Raw genomic sequence first — 27,069 nt, forward strand, 5'->3', positions numbered from 1 at the left:
CTAATGTTAACATGCATGAAACCAAGGCTATTACGGTTACAGAAGTCATCAAAAGAGAGCGCCTGGGGAGTAGGAGTGGAGCCAGGCACTGCAGGGCCTGGATTCACCTCTACATCCCCAGCGGAGCAGAGAAGAATAAGTATGAGGGTACGGCTAAAAGCTATAAGAATTGGTCGTCTGTGACGTCCAGAATAGAGAGAAAAAGGAGCAGGTGTATGGGGGCGATAAAATAGCTTCAAGGTATAATGTACAGACAAAGGTATGGTGGGATGTGAGTACAGAGGAGGTAAACCTAGGCATTTAGTGATTATAAGAGAGATATTGTCTCTAGAAACATCATTGAAACCAGAAGATGTCATAGCATGTGTGGGTGGAGGAACTGAGAGGTTGGATAAGGTATAATGAGCAGGGCTAGAGGCTCTACAGTGAAATAAGCCAATAAACACTAACCAGAACAGCAATGGACAAGGCATATTGACATTAAGGAGAGGCATGCTTAGCCGAGTGATCAGAGGGTCCAGTGAGATTCAGACAGCTAGCCGGGCCATAGGTAGCAAGCTGGTGGAAGATGGGAGGGAGGTCTGTTTTTAGCCGCCTCGTGCGTTTCCGTCTGTGGGTTAGTGGGGTTCCGTGTGGAAGTGGGGACCTGTCCAAGTTGGCAAAATAGTTAGTTATAGTGGCCCAAGAAAAGTGTCCGACAGACCTATTCAGATCGCAGCCGAAAAGACAGCTAACGATTAGCTGGCCGCAGATGGGCGATCAGGTTACGTCGCGACGGAGGGGCCAGTTGGACAACTCCCTCGGGCAGATAACGTCGGTGATCCAGTCGTGAAGACCCATAGGGGCTCCGCATCGGCAGTAAAACGGGTCAGGATAGGTGAGTTGTAGCCCAGGAGACACTTCAGCTGGCTAGCTCAGGAATAGCCCACGAGTGGCTGACGGAACTCTTCAGCTGGCTAGCTAGCAAGCTCCGTAATAGTGTGTGTTAAATTCCGTGACCGACGTTGCCAATAGTCACTCAGGTAGCAGCTAGTTAGCTGCAAGATCCAGGTGTAAATGTCCAGAGCCTGCGGTAGAAATCGAGGAAAGGAGAGAGAATAGGTCCGATATGCTCTGGTCTGAGTCGCGCTATACACAAACTGGCGATAGCTTTTCGAGCTAATGGATAGCTGAGGACAGCTAACCGTAGCTAGCTGAACTTCAACGTTAGCCAGTGAAAATGGCTAACCTCTGGCTAACCTCTGGCTAGCTTCTGTCGTGGAATTCAGATGAGGTAAATAATACTTTCTTTTTTTTTTTTAATTGAAGAGGCGGGTTGCAGGAGAGTGCTTTGAGGTTGAGTATTTAGAATAAAAAAAAAATGTAAAAAGATAAGTGATGAAAAAATATGTAAATATATATATATATACACGGGACACGACAGGACGTCTGAACTGCTACGCCATCTTGGATGAAGATGAAGTTTTACCTGTGTTCAAAATCAAACACTGCTCTCAAATCATAAACAAAGTGATCAAAATGATATACACTCTCAAGCAGTCAGTAAACAATACACCGAAAAATAGAAAACACATTGTTCAAAACATACAATTCTCAGGGAGAAGTACATTTTTAATTGAAAAAAAGATTCATATTTTTCCTTCATTGTCTTTTGATGAACGAAAACATGTTCTATCATAGTAGCTCAAAATGGATCAGAAATTACTACTCTGCTTTGCTCTTTGCTCTTTTGTTTGTTGTTCTTCCTCCTCCTTGTACCCCTATTTTTACAGTACTGTACCCTGCATCTCACAAACTTGTCCTTTGTCTCTGTGATACTGTAATTCTTGTTCTTTGTTGATATGAACCTGCAACCAGTCAAAATCTATTAAGCAGTCAGTACTGTTAATAAATGGAAAGCACAATGTTCAGGGCCATACAATTTGTCCATTGTACAGTATACAGCCTACAATGCACTGTACTACAGTATACAATACTAAAAGGGACAAAAATCAAAGGAGTAAACATGTGATCAATGTGCTTCTTCTTGTCTTTGGGCTGGGTCAGGCCAGAGCACTTCGTCGACATCACAAGCAATATTGTCCCTCCTGAGGCAACGGGGGAAGAAGCCTGTTGTGTGCCGTATCCAGCCCTGACATGATTCCTCACCTATATCACCACAGGCTAAATCCATGGCTTGCAGCAGATTTTCTCTGGTGTAGGGTTGTCTATCATACACTTTCCATCTCCAAGAGGAGAAAAACTCCTCAATCGGATTCAGGAAAGGCGAGTATGGAGGGAGGTAAAAGTTCATAAACTGCCCATTGATGTTAAACCATTCCCTTACCTGAGCAGCTTGGTGGAAACTGACATTGTCCCACACTATCACATAGGTGGGAATGGGATTCTCATTTAGCTCTTGACCCTGCTGCTCTTGAACCTGCTGCTCAAATAAAATATCTCTTAGATTGGCAATAAATCTTAGAATGTGCTGGGTGATATATGGCCCGAGTGTAACATGGTGATGTAGAACACCATGGTTGCTGATAGCAGCACAGATTGTGACATTGCCACCTCGTTGACCAGGGACTTCAACAATGGCCCGCTGTCCAATCATGTTTCGGCCTCTCCTTCTCCTCTTTGTTAGATTGAAGCCTGCTTCATCGACAAATATGAACTCATGGGGTCTGTCCAAGGATTCCAAGTCAAATATTGTCTGTGTAGAAATACAATATACTGTATGTAGGATTTTGTAAGTCGTACAGAGACAGTGCTATACTGTAGAGTACAATTAGGCCTACTGTATGCACTTCTGATTCACATACATTGTATGTACTGAAGAGTAATGTCATTCACATAGTATGTGTTAGTACTGTAGACAATCTGGATTACAGTAAATGTTTCTGAATGTACACTTACTTGCACATACTGAGCTCACAGTTCTTTCACCCTTGGTGAGTTGTGCTCAAAAGGTACTCTGTATACTTGTTTCATTCGCATCCTGTTACGATGGAGGACACGGTCAATTGTGGAAATGCTCACACTGTCAATTCCCTGGAAGTGTGTGTTGTCTTGTATCACTCGTTCCTGGATTTCTCTGAGTCGTATTGCATTATCTTGAAGGACCATGCCAACTATAACGGCCTCTTGCTCCCGAGTGAATATAGCTGTCCTTCCACCTGCATGTAGCAGCCTTGCAATTCTACAAAAAGTAGTTGTGCAGTTACAAAACATATTCATGCAGTACAATACATACAGTGATTAACTTTACAAATGTCTATTGAAACAGCTGCATATAGTGTAGTACAGTAAATTTGCAATTACAAAACTACAGTAGTATACTGTCCCTGTTCTCTTCTCTGAGTGTCCTTACTATGGTGGACACAGAAAATCGGCTGAAATTGGGTTGCACTATAAGTCCTGCTTCCCTCATTGTCAGTCCATGGACAAGAACATGGTCTATAACTGTTGCCCGAATTTCATCAGATATTTCTACTCTTTGTCTTCCTCTTCCTCTTCGTCCTCCTCTTCCTGTTTCTTGCCCTCCTCCTCCTCCTCTTCCTCCTCGTCGCCCACCTCGCATACGCATACGCACTCGTCCTCGTCCTCTCACATTGTTTCTTCTATCCATTCTCAGACTTTCTCCTTCCCACCTTCAACAACCTGTTTGCTCTCTGAATTGGCTTATATTGGTTGTGTCGCATCATTTGAAACAGGTTAAATCAATTTTGAGTGGTTGTGTTCAGTCAATGACGTGTTCTCTATTTGTATTTGATTGTTGCCACTTGTGTTTACCAGTATGGATGACATGTGAAATAGAGTGCAGAAGGTGTTTTGAGAATGAGAATGTGTTTAGAGTTTTGCTGAAAAGTCTAAGTGAGATCTGCAAATTGTGTTTTACCATGTGAAATGGTTTAAGGTATTGACAACAGACTGCATAATTAGCTAAATGAGTCCAGGCAACTGAGAACTTTGTTCAGCCAATGGGTTTTAGTGTTTTAGCAATTGAGAAAAACTGTAATGTAATTAAATAAAATTGTTATTGAAATCAAAATACTACTCATATTACAGTGCAGGAGGTAAAGGTTCATATGACACAAATGTTTGCTTTGTAGCACCTACAGATGAAGCATTATGTAGTCTTAAAGGAGGCCTGGGTAAGGCCAAAATGTCACAAATATGTCAACAATCCTTCCTCCAAAGGACTGTTCTATGGATAACATTTTGTGAAAATCCCTTACATCATGGCTTTTTCCTTTTAGTTTTGTGAGAAATCACCCGAAAGCTAAATAATTCACTTAGCCCAACTTCCCCCTCGCCACTCCTTTTTACCTCACCCGTATCAATAGTGTGAGTATCCCAGTCTAAAGTTCCCACACTTGTTGGTTGTGTGACTGTGGCTCCAAAGTCAATGAAAAGTGATGTGTTTTGTCCCCCCCCCTCGTGTCTCTCTATCACTCTTCTCTGTCTAGGTCTCTCGCTGCTCTGCCCTTCTCAGTGACTCTGCGCAGTGCAAACCTGCCCTATCTGCTCTGAGCACTGCAACCCCTTTCAACACAGTCTTTTCTCATCTACAACCCCCTCTGTCACAGACACACAGGCATGCGCACCCCCCCTCCTTCCTGCCCATGTGAACAGACAGTTTTACAGACTGATAACCCCCACCCTTCCTTGTACACACACACACACAAACTGCTATCTGGCCACTCCCAACTTCCCAGACTAAAGGCCCGCATGCTTCGGTTTGGCATCCACCTAACACCGAACGAGTACGCTCACTTACTCCCTTAAAATACCTTTGTTTGAAAAATTAGAAAAGATACTGTTTGTCCATCTGTTTTTTACTGAGGAGATCTTAGTCGTACAATTTTTCATCAAACTAAAATGTAAAACGAGTCATCTATCGTTGAATGACAACAAACACTTAGACTGTTGACCAATGACCAACGAAGGGGCATAGACTTTTTGCACGAACAGCTGAAAAAAACCTTGCCAAAGACCAAAACGAACAAAATGTCTTCATAATATATGTACGAACTGTTCCAAACTGTTTTGGATGGGAAGTGCATAGACCTTTTGGGGGCCGTGTGCTCCAAAATAACAACAAAAAAATCACGCAACTGCGGTCAGAGACTCTTTGAGCAATTGTTACAAGAGGGGAAAGCAGCACAATCTGATGGAAGTGTTTTGCCAAACTATTTTGAACTGGAATAAATGCTGCCCTTAACAATGACCAACACAATTTGAGTCAAAATAGAAGATTGTAAGAAATAATGTAAGCTACCCAACTCCATTTTTTGCCACTATCATGTATCCCAGTGGTTTTCTAACTTTTTGACACGTGGCCCCCAAAAAGGAATGGTACAAAACGTGTGAACGTGTGAACATGCACACACAATCACTGTACAAATGTAGCCTGTTATTACAGCCATAAATAGTGATGCATTTTCAAAATGCAAGATAGGCTACAGAAATGAACTGCGTTTTACACCTGCATTTGGAGCTGAAAGTCATTCATGTTAGCAGCCAATATGAACTAGGGATATAGGCCTATTATGTCACTTCTCTGGAGTCCAGAAGAAAAAAAGCAAATGCAGTTGGAGGATCGGATGGAAAGCATGTTCTCTCTGCACTGTGCCATCACTTTGGAGGGCAGCCTGCCTGCAGAATGCTCGTTGCCAGCCGGGTAGTCCTGTTCTTCCTCACAAATATCCTGATAAATTTGCCAGAATGTTAAATCTTCATCCCATAAGATTGAAGGCAGTGTGATGTTACAGCTGCTTATCTTATAGCCAGTATCTACCCAAACTTGGCCAATCAGTGGCATAACACAGAGAGAAAAGTGTGCAGTTTTATAGCTAATCTCATGCCATTTTGCCATGAGGCTGAGAGAAAATGTGTCTGTTTTAGAGCTCAGGGATTCTTAAAAGACGGGACAATGTCAACTTTTAAAACCTGTTGGGGCTAGGGGGCAGTATTTGCACGGCCGGATAAAAACATACCCAATTTAATCTGGTTACTACTCCTGCCCAGTAACGAGAATATGCATATAATTAGTAGATTTGGGTAGAAAACACTCTAAAGTTTCTAAAACTGTTTGAATGGTGTCTGTGAGTATAACAGAACTCATATGGCAGGCCAAAACCTGAGAAGATTCCATGCAGGAAGTGGAAATCTGATTTGTGGAATCACCTTCAACACTTTGCCTATGAAACACACCGTAAGTTAGGATTCATTTAGCACTTCCTAAGGCTTCCACTAGATGTCAACAGTCTTTACAAAGTGGTTTGAGTCTTCTCCGGTAAAAACTGATCGAACGAGAGGCCTGGAAAGTTGGTCATAGAGGGAGGGCCATTACTACTCTGACGCGGGCGCCCGTGGGTACTCTCTCATTCCGAAATGCAATCATCCGCCTTGAATATTATTGAAGCTCTGATTGAAAAAGGCTCTAAAGATTTATGTTATGCAACGTTTGACATGTTTGAACGAACGTAAATATATATTTTTTGCACATTCGTGACGACAAGTCCCGCACGCCTCGTACATTATGAGTAGTCTTCGGAATGCGCTAACAAGAAGGAGCTATTGGGACATAAATTATTAACTTTTTCGAACAAAACTACATTAGTTGTGGACCTGGGACGCCTGGAAGTGCCTTCTGATGAAGATAATCAAAGGTAAGGGAATATTTACAATAATATATTTGATTTTAGATGGTTCCAAGATGGCACTAACCTGTATCGCCTAGCCTATTTTTCTGAGCATAGCACCTAGTTTATTTCAAAGTGTGAATTCCCAGTAAAGGTTTTTTTTAAATCTGGCAATGCGATTGCATTCACGAGATGTTAATCTATAATTCTTTCAATGACAATATTACATTTTAACAATTTTTTCGAATAGTAATTTAGTAAATTGTAGAGCTGATTCCCTGGAAGCATTTGAGGGAAAATATTTTCTGAACGTCACGCGCCGATGTAAAATGCTGTTTTTATATATAAATATGAACTTCATCGAACAAAACATGCATGTATTGTGTAACATGATGTCCTAGGAGTGTCATCTGATGAAAATTGTCAAAGGGTAGTGCTGCATTTAGCTGTGTTTTGGGTATTTGTGATGCATGCTAGTTGCTTTGAAAATGGCAGTGTGATTATTTTTGGCAGGGTACTCTCCTAACATAATCTAATGTTTTGCTTTTACTGTAAAGCCTTTTTGAAATCGGACGTGGTTCGATTCAGGAGAGGTGTATCTATAAAATGGTGTAAAATAGTCATATGTTTGAGAAATTGAAGTTATAGCATTTATGAGGTATTTGTATTTCGCGCGACGCGATTCCACTGGCTGTTGACTGGGGTGGGACGCAAGTTTCCCAGACAGGTTAACAACATTTGAAATATACATTTTGATAGACCAAATCATCAGCTTTCACACGATGTAAATGAACAACCTACCTTTTTTTTTTACTGGATTTATGTCAATCATAAATTATAACTATGAAATAACACATGTAATCATGTAGTTAACCAAAAAGTGTTAAACAAATCAAAATGTATGTATTATTTTAGATTCTTCTAAATAGCCACCCTTTGCTTTGATGACAGATTTGCGCATTCTTGGCATGCTCTCAACCAGATTCACCTGGAATGCTTTTCCAACAGTCTTGAAGGAGTTCCCACATATGTTGAGCACTTGTTGACTGCTTTTCCTTCACTCTGCGGTCCAACTTATTCCAAACCATCTCAATTGGGTTGAGGTTGGGTGATTGTGGAAGCCAAGTGATCTGATGCAGCACTCCATCACTCTCCTTCTTGGTCAAATAACCCTTACACAGTCTGGAGGTGTGTTGGGACATTGTCCGGTTGAAAAACAAATGATAGTCCCACTAAGTGCAAACCAGATAGGATGGTATATCGCTGCAGAATGCTGTGGTCGCAATGTTCATTAAGTGTGCCGTGGATTTTAAATAAATCACTGACAATGTCACCAGCAAAGCACCCCCAAACCATCACACCTCCTCCATGCTTCACGGTGGGAACCACATATTTGGAGATCATCCATTCACCTACTCTGCATCTCACAAAGACATGGCGGTTGGAACCAAAAATCTCCAATTTGGACTCATCAGACCAAAAGACAGATTTCCACTGGTCTAATGTCCATTGCTCGTGTTTCTTGGCCCAAGCAAGTCTCTTCTTCTTATTGGTGTCCTTTAGTAGTGGTTTCTTTGCAGCAATTCGACCATGAAGGCCTGATTCACGCAGTCTCCTCTGAACAGTTGATGTTGAGATGTTACTTGAACTCTGTGAAACATTTATTTGGGCTGCAATTTCTGAGGCTGGTAACTCTAATGAATATATCCTCTGCAGCAGAGGTAACTCTGGGTCTTCCTTTCCTGTGGCGGTCCTCATGAGAGCCAGTTTCATCATAGCGCTTGATGGTTTTTGCGACTGCACTTTCAGAAGTTCTTGAAATTTTCAGGATTGACTGACCTTCATGTCTTACAGTAATAACGGACTGTCGTTTCTCTTTTCTTATTTGAGCTGTTCTTACCATAATACGGTATTTTACCAAATAGGGCTATCTTCTGTATACCACCCCTACCTTGTCACAACACAACTGATTGGCTCAAATGCATTAAGGAGGAAATAAATTCCACAAATAAAATTTTAACAAAGTACACCAGTTATTTGAAATGCATTCCAAGTGACTACCTCATGAAGTTGGTTGAGAGAATGCCAACAGTGTGCAAAGCTGTCATTAACCTGTCTGGGAACCTGGGACGCTTGATTTCAAAATGGCTTTACAGCAAAAGCAAAACATTAGATTATGTCAGGAGAGTACCCAGCCAAAAAAACATCACACTGCCATTTTCAAAGCAACTAGCATGCATCACAAATACCCAAAATACAGCTAAATGCAGCACTAACCTTTGACAATCTTCATCAGATGACACTCCTAGGACATCATGTTACACAATACATGCATTTTTTGTTCGATAAAGTTCATATTTATATATAAAAACAGCATTTTACATCGGCGCGTGACGTTCAGAAAATATTTTCCCTGAAATGCTTCCGGTGAATCAGCGCTACAATTTACAAAATTACTTTTCGAAAACATTTTTAAAATATAATATTGTCATTCAAAGAATTATAGATTAACATCTCGTGAATGCAACCGCATTGCCAGATTTAAAAATAACTTTACTGGGAAATCACACTTTGCAATAAATGAGGTGGTATGCTCAGAAAAATAGGATAGGCGACACAGATTAGCGCCATCTCGGAACCATCTAAAATCAAATATACTATTGTAAATATTCCCTTACCTTTGATTATCTTCATCAGAAGGCACTTCCAGGAATCCCAGGTCCACAACAAATGTAGTCTTGTTCGAAAAAGTTAATAATTTATGTCCCAATAGCTCCTTCTTGTTAGCGCGTTCCGAAGGCTACTCATAATGTACGAGGCGCGCGGGACTTGTCATCATGAAAGAGCAAAAAATATATATTTACGTTCGTTCAAACATGTCAAACGTTGTATAACATAAATCTTTAGGGCCTTTTTCAATCAGAGCTTAAATAATATTCAAAGCGGACGATTGCATTGTCTAACTAAACATTTCGGAATGAGAGAGTACCCATGGGTGCCCGCGTCATAGTAGTAATGGCCCTCCCCCTGTGACCAACTTTCCAGGCCTCTCTTTCGGTCAGTTTCTACCATAGAAGACTCAAACTACTTTGTAAAGACTGTTGACATCTAGTGGAAGCCTTAGGAAGTGCTAAATGAATCCTAACTCACGGTGTGTTTTATAGGCAAAGTGTTGAAGGTGATTCCACAAATCAGATTTCCACTTCCTTTTTGCCTGCCATATGAGTTATGTTATACTCACAGACACCATTCAAACAGTTTTAGAAACTTTAGAGTGTTTTCAATCCAAATCTACTAATTATATGCATATTCTCGTTACTGGGCAGGAGTAGTAACCAGATTAAATCGGGTACGTTTTTTATCCGGCCGTGCAAATACTGCCCCCTATCCCCAACAGGTTTTAAGGCAAAGGGTGGCTACTTTGAAGAATCTCAAATATAACATTTTTATTTGTTGAACACTTTTGTCGTTACTACATTATTCCATATGTGTTATGTCATAGTTTTGATGTCTCCACTATTTTTCTACAATGTAGAAAATAGTAAAAACAAAGAAAAACCCTTGAATGAGGAGGTGTGTCCAAACTTTTGACTGGTACTCTATGTAAATAAAGTATTTCTGTTTATTATTTTTAATACATTTGCTAACATTTCTAAAAGCCTGTTTTTGCTTTGTCATTCATTTTAAAATGAAGCTGTAACGAAACAAAATGTGTAAGTAGTCAAGGTTTTTGAATACTTTCCGAAGGCACTGTATATGTAATATTATAGATTTTTGTTTAAAAAAAACAATAAAATACTAAACAATACACAGACAATAAAAACATCCGTAGGTGCTCTGGTCAGTGTGTGTGCTTGCTCCCACCTTCCCAGAGACGCCGGCAAGGCAAGGCTCTGCTCCTGGCCCAAAGGGATTTTCTAAGGTAGGGGAAAACCAAGCTCCACCCGTCACCCGGGCCGGCATGGAAGCGAGCGCACCCATAACTACCACGACCAGAACACACACCGCTCACAGCATGAAACCAAACCATAAAACATAAATAGCGAAATGTAAAACATACAATAATCCCATCCCCACCCTCACTCCTGATTTGGAGGAACTCAAACATTTATATTGTACATTGATGTATATAATTATTCCAACACTCTTCAATTCCACCCTTCAGACAGCCACAGATCAACCCATGTTTCCCAATAAATCGTCATTCTACCATTTCCTCTCGCAATACATCCCTCTATTCTCCCATGGTGTCTAACTAGGGACTTGCAACTCCCCATATGCAACATTTCTTCCGAAAAAATAAACCCTAAAAATAAAAATGTTACCCAAGAGCACAATGATATTTCCCATTGACTGACTGTGGTCCTTCAAATCCCCCAGCAATACAGTTTGCAGGTCCAACCGCACCCTGATATTATGGGATAACAACCATTCCTGGACCAGACTCCAAAAACACTCCAAAAACATAAGCCATTCAGGAGCATGAAGGGGAGAGTGACTGAATCAACGATAAGATGAATAACTTCCATTTCGCTTGCCTTTCTCATAACAATATTACTCCTCTCATGCAATGGTTCGTCTGTTAAAATGACCCAGAAACAATAGATAGAAAATGGACTACTGGATTAAAGTGCATTATTGTATATCAATTGTAAAGTCTTTTGTCTGTAATGTCTTTTTTGTTATGTGTTGAACCCCAGTAAGACAGACTAGCTGTCTCCATTGGCATCGACTAATGGGGTTCGTAATAAATCAAATCAAAATATAAATTAATACCAACACAAAAAGCCTTCTCACAAGACACAATGTTGGTTGTAGACGATGTAGCTGGGATAGACCTTTTTTTTGTATCTTTATTTTAACAGGGAAAACAGACTGAGACCTGGATCTCTTTTACGGCTGTGCCCTGTGTAAACATGTTGACATATACAGTTTTAGGCATACAGACAAGAACATTTCAAACATACAAAACAAAGACACAATTCAACAGAAACAATCACAGATAACATCATATTGATCCTCCATAACATTTTTAAAATGGGCAAGGGACACCAGAGTGTCTAACTTAAGTTGGATCTGCTGTTTGTTCCATAAATAAGGCGCAAAGGAACTAAAGGCAGTCCTACCCAACTCTGTGGAGACCGCAGGAGTCTCTAATGTAATCCACATCTGTGATCTGGTTTTAAAATTTGTATATCTAGTGGAAATTAATGATGATATATATGGAGGTAGTTTTAAAAGAAGCGCTTTATAAATAAACAAGAGAGCATGTTGCTCTCGCCTCACAGATAGAGAGGCCCAACCCACATGTTGATAAAGGATACAGTGATGAGTTTTGTAACTATCCCCCGTGATAAACCTGAGTGCACAATGGTAAATAGCATCCAGTGGTTTTAATGTGTTTGCCGATGCATGCATATAGATAATATCACCATAATCTAAAACGGACATAAAAGTAGCCTGCACAATTTGTTTTCTATTTACAAAGGACAGACAAGCCCTGTTTCTATAAAGGAACCCTATCTTGAATTTGAGCTTTTTTCCCAATTCAGTAACATGTTTTTTAAAAGAAAGCCTATCATCTAACCATACCCCTAAATATTTATATGCAGAGACCTGTTTGATTTGAGTACCATCCAAGCTAGTGATTACAAAAGTGTTTCTAACTGAGAGTTTAGACCTAGAAAAAAACATGACATTTGTTTTCTTAGCGTTTAAAACAAGTTTAAGCTGTAAAAGAGACCCCTGTAGTATCCTAAAATCAGACTCCAACTGCATTAAAGCTTGGTCCGCTGTTGGAGCAATAGAGTACATCACTGTGTCATCTGCATATAACTGGAATTTACAATATCTGACATCATCACCAATGTTGTTTATATAAAGTGAGAACAATAGTGGGCCAATTATTGAACCCTGAGGGACCCCTTTAACCTCTATGGGACCGGCGGGACGAATTCGTCCCACCTACGTAACAGCCAGTGTAATCCTGTGGCGCGATTTTTAAAACGTTTGAAATGCTATTACTTCAATTTCTCAAACATATGACTATTTTACAGCTATTTAAAGACAAGACTCTCGTTAATCTAACCACATTGTCCGATTTCAAAAAGGCTTTACAACGAAAGCAAAACATTAGATTATGTCAGCAGAGTACCCAGCCAGAAATAATCAGACACCCATTTTTCAAGCTAGCATATAATGTCACAAAAACCTAAACCACAGCTAAATGCAGCACTAACCTTTTATGATCTTCATCAGATGACACACCTAGGACATTATGTTATACAATACATGCATGTCTGTTCAATCAAGTTCATATTTATATCAAAAAACAGCTTTTTACATTAGCATGTGACGTTCAGAAAAAGCATACCCCCCGCAAACTTCCGGGGAATTTACTAACAATTTGCTAAATTACTCACGATAAACGTTCACAAAAAGCATAACAATTATTTTAAGAATTATAGATACATTACTCCTCTATGCACTCGATATGTCCGATTTTAAAATAGCTTTTCGGATGAAGCACATTTTGCAATATTCTAAGTACATAGCCCAGCCATCACGGGCTAGCTATTTAGACACCCGGCAAGTTTAGCCTTCACCAAAATCACATTTCCTATAAGAAAAATGGTCTTACCTTTCCTGTTCTTCGTCAGAATGCACTCCCAGGACTTCTACTTCAATAACAAATGTAGGTTTGGTCCAAAATAATCCATCGTTATATCCAAACAGCGGCGTTTTGTTCGTGCGTTCTAGACACTATCAGAATGCTAAATCACGGTCGTGCGCATGGCGCCGAACGTGACAAAAAAATTCTAAATATTCCATTACCGTACTTCGAAGCACGTCAACCGCTGTTTAAAATCAATTTTTATGCAATTTATCTCGTAGAAAAGCGATAATATTCCGACCGGGAATCTGCAATTAGCTAAACAGCCGAAGGAAAATACTCCACGGGGGCGAATCGCGCACGCGCCTAATTCTATTGTCCCCTGATGGGACACTTGGAAAAGGGGATTCTGTGTTTCAGCCTGAGGCTGCCTCGTCATCGTTCAGGTTTTTCCCGGGTTCTGAGAGCCTATTGGAGCCCTAGGAATTGTCACGTTACAGCTAAGATCCTGACTCTTCAATAAACAGAAGCAAGAACAACAACACCTTGTCAGACAGGGTACTTCCTGCATGAAACCTTCTCAGGTTTTTGCCTGCCATAGGAGTTCTGTTGTACTCACAGACACCATTCAAACAGTTTTAGAAACTTTAGGGTGTTTTCTATCCAAACCTGAAAAATAATATGCATATTCTAGCTTCTGAGTTGGTGTAGGAGGCAGTTAAAAATGGGCACATATTTTTTCCAAAATTCTCAATGCTGCCCCCTAGCCCGTAGAGGTTAAGTAACTGTAAGGAGTCAGACTTGACCCCGTCGACCATGACGGCCTGAGTTCTATCTTTAAGATAGTCATAAAACCATCGGCAGGCATCCGTGCCCACTCCTATAGATGACAGCTTACTCAAAAGGATAGCATGGTCTACAGTGTCAAAAGCTTTTGACAAATCTACAAACAACGCAGCACAGTGCTTTCTATCATCTAAGGCATTTGCAATATCATTTACAACAAGCATAGTGGCCGATGTGGTACTGTGTTTAGATCTAAAACCAGATTGATTGGTGCTAAGAATACTGTTAGCAGAAAGAAAAGACTGTAACTGTTTGTTGACTATAGATTCTAGGATCTTTGCCAGACAAGGGAGCCTAGAGATGGGTCGATAGTTATCCAAATCACTACCGTCACCTCCCTTATGTAATGGCAGAACAAAAGCTGCTTTCCACACCTTAGGGATAATTCCTGTGCTTAATGTTAGATTAAAAATGTGTGTCACTGAACCAGCAATGATAGGTGCAGGACACTTAAGTAAGAACGGGTCTAAATTGTCAGCGCCTAAGGATTTCTTAGTATCAATGGCACACAGGGCAGCTAGAACCTCTGCTTCGGTTATTTTCTGGAAACTAAAAACAGGGTTGCCATTTTTCAGAGACGAAAAATCAACTAACTCTTTTCCTTTCAAATAAAAAACCAGCAGAGATGAAATGCTCATTAAAAGCATCACAAATATCATTTTTTTCACTTAGGATACAGGAATCTGAGGTAATTTGCTTAGGAAGAGAAACAGCAGAATTCCCCCGTTTCAGTGAATTAGCGATTTTCCAGAATTTTGCAGGATCTCCTGCAGAATCTGTCATAGCATTAAGGAAGTAATTTGATTTTGCCTTTTTGACAGCTGCAGTACATTTATTTCTCAATTGCCTAAAAAACAGCCAATCAGCTGGAGTATCTGTTTTCCTCGCCAAGGCCCAGGCCCGATTCTTTTGCAGGAAAAGACCTGACAATTCAGGAGAGAACCAAGAACTGGTTCGGTTTCTTACTCTGTGTTTCTTAAGCGGGGCATGTTTATCAGACATAGAGGTAACAATAGAAGAGGGCTAAAACCGGATCCAGAAAGCAGCAAGTGGATAAAAACTCAGAGTGATATAAGTCAAGGGTAAAAGCTTGCTGTGAGAAATGTTTATAATTTCTCTTAGAGATTATACAGGGATCAGAGTGTTTCAGCCTGGTATCTCTAATACAAGCAATAGGGCAGTGGTCACTGATATCATTTGCAAAAACCCCACTGGCTGTGTATTTATGGGGGGTATTTGTTAGAATAATGTCTAGTAGAGTAGATTTTACTGGGTTCTTAAAGTTGGGACGGGTTGGTTTAGTTATCAGCTGAGTTAGATTTAGCTCAGTACAAATGTCTTTTAATTTATCGGATACTGGTGAAAGCCAATCCAGGTTAAAATCTCCCAAAATCAGTAATTCAGAGTTTGCATAATTAGACAGTATATCAGATAATTTGCATAGAGTACAAGGAGGAGCTGAGGGGGGGCGATATACCCCTCCTAGAGTTAAACGAGCATTATTACCAAGTACCAAATTTAAAACTAGACATTCATATTGCTTTGGGACAGAGGTTGATATGGACACAGAAACATTTAGGCAGCATTTTACATAAATCGCGATACCACCACCTCTACCAACTCTGTCAGCTCTATAAATATTGTATCCAATCAACTGAACATCTGAATCAGGCACAGAATCACACAGCCACGATTCAGATACAACCAATACGTCAACATTTGATTGTGAGACCAAAATTTCAATAAAGTCCAACTTTTGTATCAGGCTTCTAGCATTCAAATGAATTATTCCAATGCCATTGCTACAGGAATTCATATCAGATGGAGTATCCAAGGTAGCACCTGAAGCTGCACTGGATGAGCAATAAACCATTTTCGAACTATTGACAGAGCTCAATTTTATGGGGACAAGATTACTACTAACAATACCTCTCTGCATGTGAGTAGTATTCGCAATACGGTGATTGGACAATAATCTAGGAATTGCAGAAAGGTTGTTAACTGTAGTTTGTTCCATATTTGTAATTGAGGGACTAATTAATGAGACTGGGAGAGGAGCATTGAACGTAGTCTGATAGGGGAGCGTACAATCCCAAAAGTCAACCCCCGAAAATACACAACGTCAGGTATCAAAGGCTCTACATGAGGCAAGGGTAAGAGACATGTTGGTGGAGAGGATGCTGGAGCCATACCTGTTAAGATGTAAATTGTCCCGAAGAAATAGACCTGGTCGGTCTGTAAAAGCTGCAAAGGGATACCTGGGATAGGATAAAGTAATCCTTCTAACCCCCCCCAAAAAAAATATATAGATGTACTATTGTAAAGTGGTTGTTCCACTGGATATCATAAGGTGAATGCACCAATTTGTAAGTCGCTCTGGAAAAGAGCATCTGCTTGACGTAAATGTAAATGTAGCTGGCTTCATTGTTGCTTTTTTATATAGCCTCTGATATGATGTAAGCCTAGCCTATGATATAGGGTACCCATAACACCATGTCCCTGGATTCTACATAATATAATATCCCAAATAGACATGTCAGTGGAACCAGACATTTGGCTCTGTCTATGGAACCCCCAAGGGGGGGAGGAGAGTGAGTGTTTGGGCTGGAGAGTTGAAGCCCAGCTGGATAGGGAGAGGGGGGCCTAGGGAGGGGGTGAAGAAAGGGAGAAAGCATGCCAGTGGGCCCTGCGATGCGGTCCTATAACTAGGCCACTCCGGAACATTCAATATCGTGTTGGTAAGCATCTCCAGTATATATTTGGGCTTGTGTTTTATGTTATTGTCCTGCTGAAAGGTGAATTTCTCTCGCAGTGTCTGGTGGAAAGCAGACCGAGCCATTCCGTTTCTTTTTATCCTGAAAAACTCCTTAGTCCTTACCGATGACAAGCATACCCATAACATGATGCAGCCACCACCATGCTTGAAAATATGAAGAGTGGTACTCAGTGTTGTGTTGGATTTGCCCCAAACATAACGCTTTGTACTGAGGACATAAAGTTCATTTCTTTGCCAATTTTTTTTTCTCAGTTTTACTGTAGTGCCTTATTGCAAACATGATGCATGTTTTGTAATATTTGTATTCTGTACAGGCTTCCTTCTTTTCACTGTCATTTAGGTTAGTATTGTGGAGTAACTACAATCTTGTTGATCCAACCTCAGTTTTTCTCCTATCCCTGTTTTAAAGTCACCATTGGTCTCGTGGTTTCCTTCCTCTCCAGCAACTGAGTTAGGAAGGACGCCTGTTTCTTTGTAGTGACTGGGTGAATTGATACACCATCCAACGTGTAATTGATATCTTCACCATGCTAAAAGGGATATTCAATGTCTGCTTTTTTCTTTTTTTTCATCTACCAATAGGTGCCTTTTATTGGAAAACCTCCCTGGTCTTTGTGGTTGAATCTGTGTTTGAAATTCACTGCTCGACTGAGGGACCTTTACAATGATCTGTATGTGTGGTGTACAGAGATGAGGTAGTCATTCAAAATGTAAAACACTATTATTGCACACAGAGTGAGTCCATGCAACTTATTATGTGACTTGTTAAGCACATTTTCCGGCTTGCCATAAAGGTGTTGAATACTTGACTCAAGACATTTCAGCATTTCATCTTTTATTTAATTGTAATAACATAATTCCACTTTGACTTTATGGGGTATTGTGTGTAGGCCAGTGACACAACATTTCAATTTAATCAATTTTAAATTCAGGCTGTAACACAACAAAATGTGGAAAAAGTCGAAGGGTGTGAATACTTTATGAATGCACTGTATTTGTGTTTCTTTACCATAACAGTTGACTTTAATAACTTGAGGAATTCTAGTAACATACTTTTGTATTATCTGCAGGTTTGTGTATTTAAGGTTGTAAATAAATGTGTTATGAAGAAGTGTAATTTACAGTAAATTAATAAATATATAGGAATGTGCTTTGCATTGGTAATTCTGGTAATTTCCTTTCTCTCATATTTCAAGTAAAATTCACTCGATCAAAAAAATCAGTCTAGACTCAATGGATTTGGGCCACATCGGAGCTCTCTTTTTTTCACCCTCCTCATCCCTCTCTCTTTCTGTCTTTCTCATATCATTATTCCCTCCATCTTTGACCCATCTGTCTTTCTGTGGTCTGTCCTACCACTCCCCCTATCCCGCTCTCTCCCTCTGGAAAACGAGGTCTGTTTGTTCTCTTTCGTTGCCTCCTCCCTCTACTTGCCCCCCATATTTCTGAGCGAGGGGGGAGGGGGGTTGCAGGAAGTCAGCTGTTGTGTCTGTCGAGAAGGCTGCAGACCTTTGAGAGTCGCAGTGTGTGTGTCGTCTCGTTCTCGCTTACCAAAGTTCAGGTATTAGGGGGTAAGACGATGCAGCCGGTTTCAGGAGGTCCCCACCACCACTATAACTGCGTTCAAACTCCATGTAGCGGTGAGTTGTGCATTCTTGGATTTGGGATTTTAATATTTGTGTATCTTGTATTTTAATGATTATGTAAAGTTCATAATGCATTTGGAGTTTTTTATTCCCAAGTCAAAAGTGTAACGCGATGAGTCATTGTGCTCATTTTCTAGACTTTCTCGAATTTCAGTTTATTTTCCAATTGTGTGGTTGTCTGTGTTTAACAACTGTGATAAAAACCTTTGTTGATGTGTGAGGATGGCAAACTCTCCTTGAATGCAGCAGCAAGTCAGACAACGTTGTGTAATAGTTGCTGGTAAGAGTTATGGAATTTTGGAACATTATTATCAAGTCTGTCTAGCCTGCGAGAGCTTTTCAGTATCTGGGTTATGTGCACACTCTTTGCATAGTTCGATCTCTTTGTCATCTTGAATAGAATAGGTTAGACTGTTTCACAGAGGAAGCTACTGTGTTATCTTATGCTTTGCTTATCTGTTTAGTTAGGCTGTCTGTGTTTGATGGAAGTAGTTGCTTGGGGCAAAAGTCCCTGCTGGGTTTTTTATGTAGGGCTGTCCGTGAACTTTCTCTCTCTTTCTCTCTGACTGCTGAAGTGTCACAAAATGTGTCTGAGTTAGAAAGAGGGGATGTTTGTGTGTGTGTGTGTGTGTGTGTGTGTGTGTGTGTGTGTGTGTGTGTGTGTGTGTGTGTGTGTGTGCGTGCGTGCATGCTCCGTCTGTCTGGGGTCACATGGGGGAGGGGAAGGTCAGGCTGTCCTGCCCTGTCTCCAAACAAAGATTGCTCTGTCTGTCTGCATCGACACTGTTGTGAACTCTGCTGGGGAAAAGAGCTCCCATCGCCTCAGGATCAATAGAGCCTCTAAGCTGACCAATAACTTCACTCTTTTCACTTCACATGCACAGACAGACAGACAGACAGACAGACAGACAGACAGACAGACAGACAGACAGACAGACAGACAGACAGACAGACAGACAGACAGACAGACAGACAGACAGACAGACAGACAGACAGACAGACAGACAGACAGACAGACAGACAGACAGACAGACAGACAAACAGAGACGCACAGGCACAAACATACTGTACACACACAACTATTGGAGTGTATCACTATGGTGATGATCACTGGTGATATTCAAACATAAGAATGTCTTAAGAATGTCAGAAGCATTTCACGGTAAGGTTGTAAGGCATTTCACGGTATGGTGGTAAGGCATTTCACGGTAATACCTGTTGTATTCGGTGCATGTGACAAATACATTTGATTTGATTTTAAAGGATTCTGTTGGTATTGGGCAAGATGTCACCCAAGTTGGTATTTTCCAGGAAGTAAATAACAAACTTTTCACTGGAAGCAACCAATGAAATTAAATAACATTTTATTTGTCACGTGCCGAATACAACCGTGAAATGCTTATGACATTCTTAAGACATTCTTATGTTTAATATCACCAGTGATAATCACCTTACCGTGTAATGCTTACTTACAAGCCCTTAGCCCTTAACCAACAATGCAGTTGAAGAAATAGAGTTAAGAAAATATTTACAAAATAAACTAAATTAAAAAAAAGTAACAAAATCAAAAAGTATCACAAGATTTACATAACAGTAAGGAGGCTATATACAGGGGGTAGTCCGGGTGGCCATTTGATTAATTATTCAGCAGTCTTATGGCTATGTGGTAGAAGCTGTTGAGGAGCCTTTTGATCCTAGACTTGGCCCTCCGGTACTGCTTGCCATGCGGTAGCAAAGAGAAAAGTCTATGACTTGGGTGACTGGAGTCTTTGACAATTCTCTGACACCGCCAAGTATATAGGTCACTGTAGATGTACTGGCCCATACGCACTACCCTCTGTAGTGCCTTACGGTCAGATGCCCTCTTCACAACTGTCTTGGTGTGTTTGGACCATGATAGTTCGTTGGTGATGTGGACACCAATGAACATGAATCTCTCGACCCGCACCACTTCAGCCCAGTCGATGTTGATGGGGGCCTGTTCGGCCCTCCTTTTCCTATAGTCCACGATCAGCTCCTTTGTCTTGCTCACATTGAGGGAGAGGTTGTTGTCCTGGCACCACACTGCCAGGTCTCTGACCTCCTCCCTATAGGCTGTCTCATCGTTGTCGGTGATCAGGCCTACAACTGTTGTCGTCAGCAAACATAATGATGGTGTTGGAGTCATGCTTGGCCACGCAGTCATGGGTGAACAGGGAGTACAGGAGGGGACCATTTTTTTTATGTTTTTTTATTTCACCTTTATTTCACCAGGTAGGCTAGTTGAGAACAAGTTGTCATTTACAATAGCGGCCTGGCCAAGATAAAGCAAAGCAGTGCGACATAAACAACACAGAGTTACACATGGAATAAACAAACGTACAGTCAATAACACAATAGAAAAGTCTATATACAGCGTGTGCAAATGCAGTAAGATTAGGGAGGTAAGACAATAAATAGGCCATAGTGGCGAAATAATAACAATTTAGCAGTTAACCTGTTGGGGATAGGGGGCAGTATTTGCACGGCCGGATAAAAAACGTACCCGATTTAATCTGGTTACTACTCCTGCCCAGTAACTAGAATATGCATATAATTGTTTGATTTGGATAGAAAACACCCTAACGTTTCTAAAACTGTTTGAATGGTGTCTGTGAGTATTACAGAACTCATTTGGCAGGCCAAAACCTGAGAAGATTCCAAACAGGAAGCGCTCTCTCTGACTATTTCTTGGCCTTCTTGATCATCTCTATCCAAAACAGGGGATCTCTGGCATAATGTGACATTTTCTAACGCTCCCATAGGCTCTCAGAAGGCGCCAGAACGGGGAATGATGACTTTGCAGGCCATGGCTGAAAAACAGTAGCACATTTGGATAGTGGTCGATCTGAGAACAATGAGACTGGGGCGCTCGTGCACGAGCCTCCACCATGTTTACATTTTCAGTCTTTGAACAAAAACAGGGTTTCCCAGTCGGAATATTATCGCTTTTTTACGAGAGAAATCGCATAAAATGTATTTTAAACAGCGTTTGACATGCTTCGAAGTACGGTAATGGAATATTTTGAATTTTTTTGTCACGAAACGCGCCAGGCACGTCACCCTTCTTTACCCTTCGGATAGTGTCTTGAACGCACAAACAAAACGCCGCTATTTGGATATAACTATGGATTATTTGGAACCAAACCAAGATTTGTTATTGAAGTAGAAGTCCTGGGAGTACATTCTGACGAAGAACAGCAAAGGTAATCCAATTTTTCTTATAGTAAATCTGAATTTGGTGAGGGCCAAACTTGGTGGGTGTCAAAATAGCTAGCGGACATAGCGATTGCATAAAGGAGTTCTGTATCTATAATTCTTAAAATAATTGTTGTGTTTTTTGTGAACGTTTATCGTGAGTAATTTAGTAAATTCACCGGAGTGTTCTGTGGGAATGCTAGTCACATGCTAGTCACATGCTAGTGGTGGGTAGTGTTTTGGTTTTTGTGACATTATATGCTAGCTTGAAAAATGGGTGTCTGATTATTTCTGGCTGGGTACTCTGCTGACATAATCTAATGTTTTGCTTTCGTTGTAAAGCCTTTTTGAAATCGGACAGTGTGGTTAGATAAACGAGAGTCTTGTCTTTAAAATGGTGTAAAATAGTCATAGGTTTGAGAAATTGAAGTAATAGCATTTCTAAGGTATTTGAATAACGCGCCACGGGATTCCACTGGCTGTTGAGTAGGTGGGACGCAAGCGTTCTACCTAGCCCATAGAGGTTAAACACTGGAGTGATAGATGTGCAGAAAATGAATGTGCAAGTAAGTAAAAATCCTGGGGTGCAAAGAAAAAAAAGAAAAATAACATTATGGGGATGAGGTAGTTGGGTGGGTTATTTACAGATGGGCTATGTACAGGTGCAATGATCTGTAAGCTGCTCTGACAGCTGATGCTTAAAGTTAGTGAGGGAAATATGAGTCTCCAGCTTCAGTGATTTTTGCAATTCGTTACAGTCATTGGCAGCAGAGAACTGGAAGGAAAGGCGGCCAAAGGATGAGTTGGCTTTGAGGATGACCAGTAAAATATACCTGCTGGAGCGCGTGCTACGGGTGGGTGCTGCTGTGGTGACCAGTGAGCTGAGATAAGGGGCGTTACCTAGCAAAGACTTATAGATGACCTGGAGCCAGTGGGTTTGGCGATTAATATTTATTTTTTATTTTATTTTTATTTCACCTTTATTTAACCAGGTAGGCTAGTTGAGAACAAGTTCTCATTTGCAACTGCGACCTGGCCAAGATAAAGCATAGCAATTCGACACATACAACAACACAGTTACACATGGAATAAACAAAACATACAGTCAATAATACAGTACAAAAAAAGAAAACAAAAAGTCTATATACAGTGAGTGCAAATGAGGTAAGATAAGGGAGTTAACTTCTTGCGGATCATTGGGACGCTAGCGTCCCATCTGGCCAACATCCGGTGAAATTGCAGAGCACAAAATTCAAATTAAATTACTATAAATATTTAACTTTATAAAGTTTTAACTTTTGAAATCACAAGTGCAATACATCAAAATAAAGCTTTACTTGTTGTTAATCCAGCCGCCGTGTCAGATTTCAAAAAGGCTTTACGGCGAAAGCAAACCATGCTATTATCTGAGGACAGCGCCCAGCACAAAAATGCATAACAAATCATTTTCAACCAGGGAGTTGCGACACGAAAGTCAGAAATAGTGATATAATATATGCCTTACCTTTGAAGATCTTCTTCTGTTGGCACTCCAAAAGGTCCCAGTTACATTACAAATGGTCCTTTTGTTTGATAAAGTCCGTCTTTATATCCATAAAAACTCAGTTTAGCTGGCGCGCTTCAGTCAATAATCCACTCGGTTTCCCTCCTTCAAAATGCATACAAAATTAATCCCAAACGTTACCAATAAACTTATCCAAACAAGTCATTCAACGTTTATAATCAATCCTTAGGTACCCTAATACGCAAATAAACGATCAAATTTAAGATGGAGAATTGTTATTGTTTTTATTGGAGATAAACAAAAAGAACGCGCTCTCTCGGCCATGTGCTTGGAAACACTACAGCCAAAATGGGAGCCACTTAGAAAAACTACAACTTCTCCCTAATTTTTCTAAAAAAACTATCTGAAACTCTTTCTAAAGACTGTTGACATCTAGTGGAAGCCCTAGGAACTGCAATCGGGGATGATTTCGCCCTATTATAAAAGTGCCAGCCATTGAAATCAGTGGTATGCTGAATTTTAATTTTCTTTATCGTTTGTGCTCAGGGTTTCGCCTGCCATTTCAGTTCTGTTATACTCACAGACATTATTTTAACAGTTTTTGAAACTTTAGAGTGTTTTCTATCCAAATCTACCAATGTGCATATCCTAGATATATGCATATCCTAGCTTCTGGGCCTGAGTAGCAGGCAGTTTACTTTGGGCATGCTTTTCATCCGGACGTCAAAATACTGCCCCCTATCCCAAAGAAGTTAAGGCAATAAATAGGCCATGGTGGCGAAGTAATTACAATATAGCCATTAAACACTGGAATGATAGATGTGCAGAAGATGAATGTGCAAGTAGAGATACTGGGGTGCAAAGGAGCAAGAATAAATAAATACAGTATGGGGATGAGGTAGGTAGATAGATGAGCTGTTTACAGATGGGCTATGTACAGGTGCAGTGATCTGTGAGCTGCTCTGACAGCTGGTGCTTAAAGCTAGTGAGGGAGATATGACTCTCCAGCTTCAGTGATTTTTGCAGTTTGTTCCAGTCATTGGCAGCAGAGAACTGGAAGGAAAGGCGACCAAAGGAGGAATTGGCTTTGGGGTTGACCAGTGAGATATACCTGCTGGAGTGCGTGCTACGAGTGGGTGCTGCTATGGTGACCAGTGAGCTGAGATAAGGCAGGGCTTTACCTAGCAGAGACTTTACCTAGATATCCTGTAGCCAGTGGGTTTGGCCACGAGTATGAAGCGAGGGCCAACCAACAAGAGTGTACAGGTCGCAGTGGTGGGTAGTGTATGGGGCTTTAGTGACAAAACGGATGGCACTGTGATAGACTGCATCCAATTTGTTGAGTAGAGTGTTGGAGGCTATTTTATAGATGACATCGCCAAAGTCAAGGATTGGTAGGATGGTCAGTTTTACAAGGGTATGTTTGGCAGCATGAGTGAAGGATGCTTTGTTGCGATATAGGAAGCCAATTCTAGATTTAATTTTGGATTGGAGATGCTTAATGTGAGTCTGGAAGGAGAGTTTACAGTCTAACCAGACACCTAGGTATTTGTAGTTGTCCATGTGTTCAAGTCAGAGCCGTCCAGAGTATTGATGCTGGCCGGCGGGCAGGTGCGGGCAGTGATCGATTGAGTAGCATGCATTTAGTTTTACTTGCATTTAAGAGTAGTTGGAGGCCATGGAAGGAGAGTTGTATGTCATTGAAGCTCGTCTGTAGGTTTGTTAACACAGTGTCCAAAGAAGGGCCAGAAGTATACAGACTAAGCACAGGAGGGGCCCCAGTGTTGAGGATCAGCGTGGCACAGGTGTTGTTGCCTACCCTTACCACCAGGGGGCGGCCCGTCAGGAAGTCCAGGATCCAGTTGCAGAGGGAGGTGTTTAGTCTTAGGTCCTTAGCTTAGTGATGAGCTTTGTGGGTACTATGGTGTTGAACGCTGAGCTGTAGTCAATGAACAGCATTCTCACATAGGTGTTCCTTTTGTCCAGGTGGGAAAGGGCAGAGTGGAGTGTGATTGAGATTGCGTCATCCGTGGATCTGTTGGGGCGATATGCGAATTGGAGTGGGTCTAGGGTTTCCGAGATGATGGTGTTGATGTGAGCCATGATCAGCCTTTCAAAGCACTTCATGGCTACCGACGTGAGTGCTATGGGGCGGTAATCATTTAGGCAGGTTACCTTCACTTTCTTGGGCACAAGAACTATGGTGGTCTGTTTGAAACATGCAGGTATTACAGACTTGGTCAGGGAGAGGTTTAAAATGTCAGTGAAGACACTTGCCAGTTGTTCCGCGCATGCTTTGAGTCCACGTCCTGGTAATCCGTCTGGACCTGCAGCTTTGTGAATGTTGACCTGTTTAAAGGTCTAGCTCACATCGGCTATGAACAACTGGTGCTCTCATGCAGTGTTGCTGGCCTTGAAGTGAGTTTAAAAGGCATTTAGCTCATCTGGTAGGCTCGCGTCACTGGGCAGCTCACGGCTGGGTTTCCCTTTGTAGTCTGTAATATTTTTCCAGCCCTGCCGAGCGTCTAGAGCCGGTTTAGTAGGATTCAATCTTAGCCCTGTATTGACGCTTTGCCTGTTTGATGGTTCGCCTGAGGGCATATTGGGATTTCTTATCAGCGTCCGGATTAGTGTCCCGCTCCTTGAAAGCGGCAGCTCTAGCCTTTAGCTTGGTGCGTATGTTGCATGTAATCCATGGCTTCTGGTTGGGAAATGTACGTATGGTCACTGAGGGGACGCGCCGTCGATGCACTTATTGATGAAGCCGGTTACTGAAGCGGTATACTCCTCAATGCCATTGGATGAATCCCGGAACATAATCTAGTCTGTGCTAGCAAAACAGTCCTGTAGCGTAGCATCCGTGTCATCTGACCACTTTCGTATTGCGCAAGTCACTGATACTTCCTGCTTTAGTTTTAGCTTTTAAGCAGAATCAGGATGATAGAATTATGGTCAGATTTGCCAAATGGAGGGCAGCTTTGTATGCATCTCCATGCGTGGAGTAAAGGTGGTCTAGAGTTTTTTTCTTCTGGTTGCACATATGACATGCTGGTAGAAATTAGGTAAAGCGGTTTTAAGTTTGGCTGCATTAATGTCCCCGGCCACTAGGAGCGCCGCTTCTGGATGAGCAATTTCTTGTTTGCTTATGGCCTTATACAGCTCGTTGAGTGCAGTCTTAGTGCCGGCATCGGTTTGTGGTGGTAAATAGATGGCTATGAATAATATAGATGAAAACTCTCTTTGTAGATAGTGTGGTCTACAGCTTATCATGAGGTATTCTACCTCAGGCGAGTAATACCTTGAGACTTCTTTAATATTAAACATTGCACACCAGCAGTTATTGACAAATAGACACACACCCCCGCCCCTCGTCTTAACAGACGTAACTGCTCTGTCCTGCCGATGCACGGAGAAGCCAGCCAGCTCTTATTATCCATGTCGTCTTTCAGCCAAGTCTTGGTGAAACATAAGATATTACAGTTTTTAATGTCCTGTTGGTAGGATAGTCTTAATCGTAGATTCTCCAGTTTGTTTTTCAATGATTGCACATTGACCAATAATACGGAGGGTAGTGGTGGTTTACCTACTGGTCTGTGAATTCTTACAAAGCACCCCGCCATTCTCCCCTTTTTTCTCCGTCTTTTCTTGACACTGATGACGGGGATTTGGTCCTTGTCTTGACAATGCAGTATATCCTTCGCGTCAGACTCATTAAAGAAAAAATCTTTGTCCATTTTGAGGTGAGTAATTGCTGTTCTAAAGTCCAGAAGCTATTTTCGGTCATGAGACGGTAGCAGCAACATTATGTACAAAATGAGTTACAAACAATGAGAAATAAA

At 41.2% G+C, this 27,069-nt stretch overlaps 1 protein-coding gene across 3 annotated transcripts in view; it reads left to right on the forward strand.

The window, feature by feature from the left end:
• Positions 1-27,069, forward strand: part of LOC115151132 (protein TMEPAI-like) — a 106,241-nt gene that overhangs the window by 67,340 nt on the left and 11,832 nt on the right. Inside the window, exon 1 of one of the 3 annotated variants that reach the window (XM_029695144.1) lies at positions 18,147-18,504. The exons of the other annotated variants lie outside the window; for them this stretch is intronic. Coding sequence (XP_029551004.1) covers positions 18,444-18,504 — 61 coding nt within the window. The 5' untranslated portion in view covers positions 18,147-18,443. Of the gene's footprint in view, positions 1-18,146; positions 18,505-27,069 lie in introns of those variants that run through there. 3 annotated transcript variants of the gene reach the window in all.

The sequence above is a fragment of the Salmo trutta genome, chromosome 16 (assembly GCF_901001165.1).
Source record: "Salmo trutta chromosome 16, fSalTru1.1, whole genome shotgun sequence".
Lineage (NCBI taxonomy): Eukaryota > Metazoa > Chordata > Actinopteri > Salmoniformes > Salmonidae > Salmo > Salmo trutta.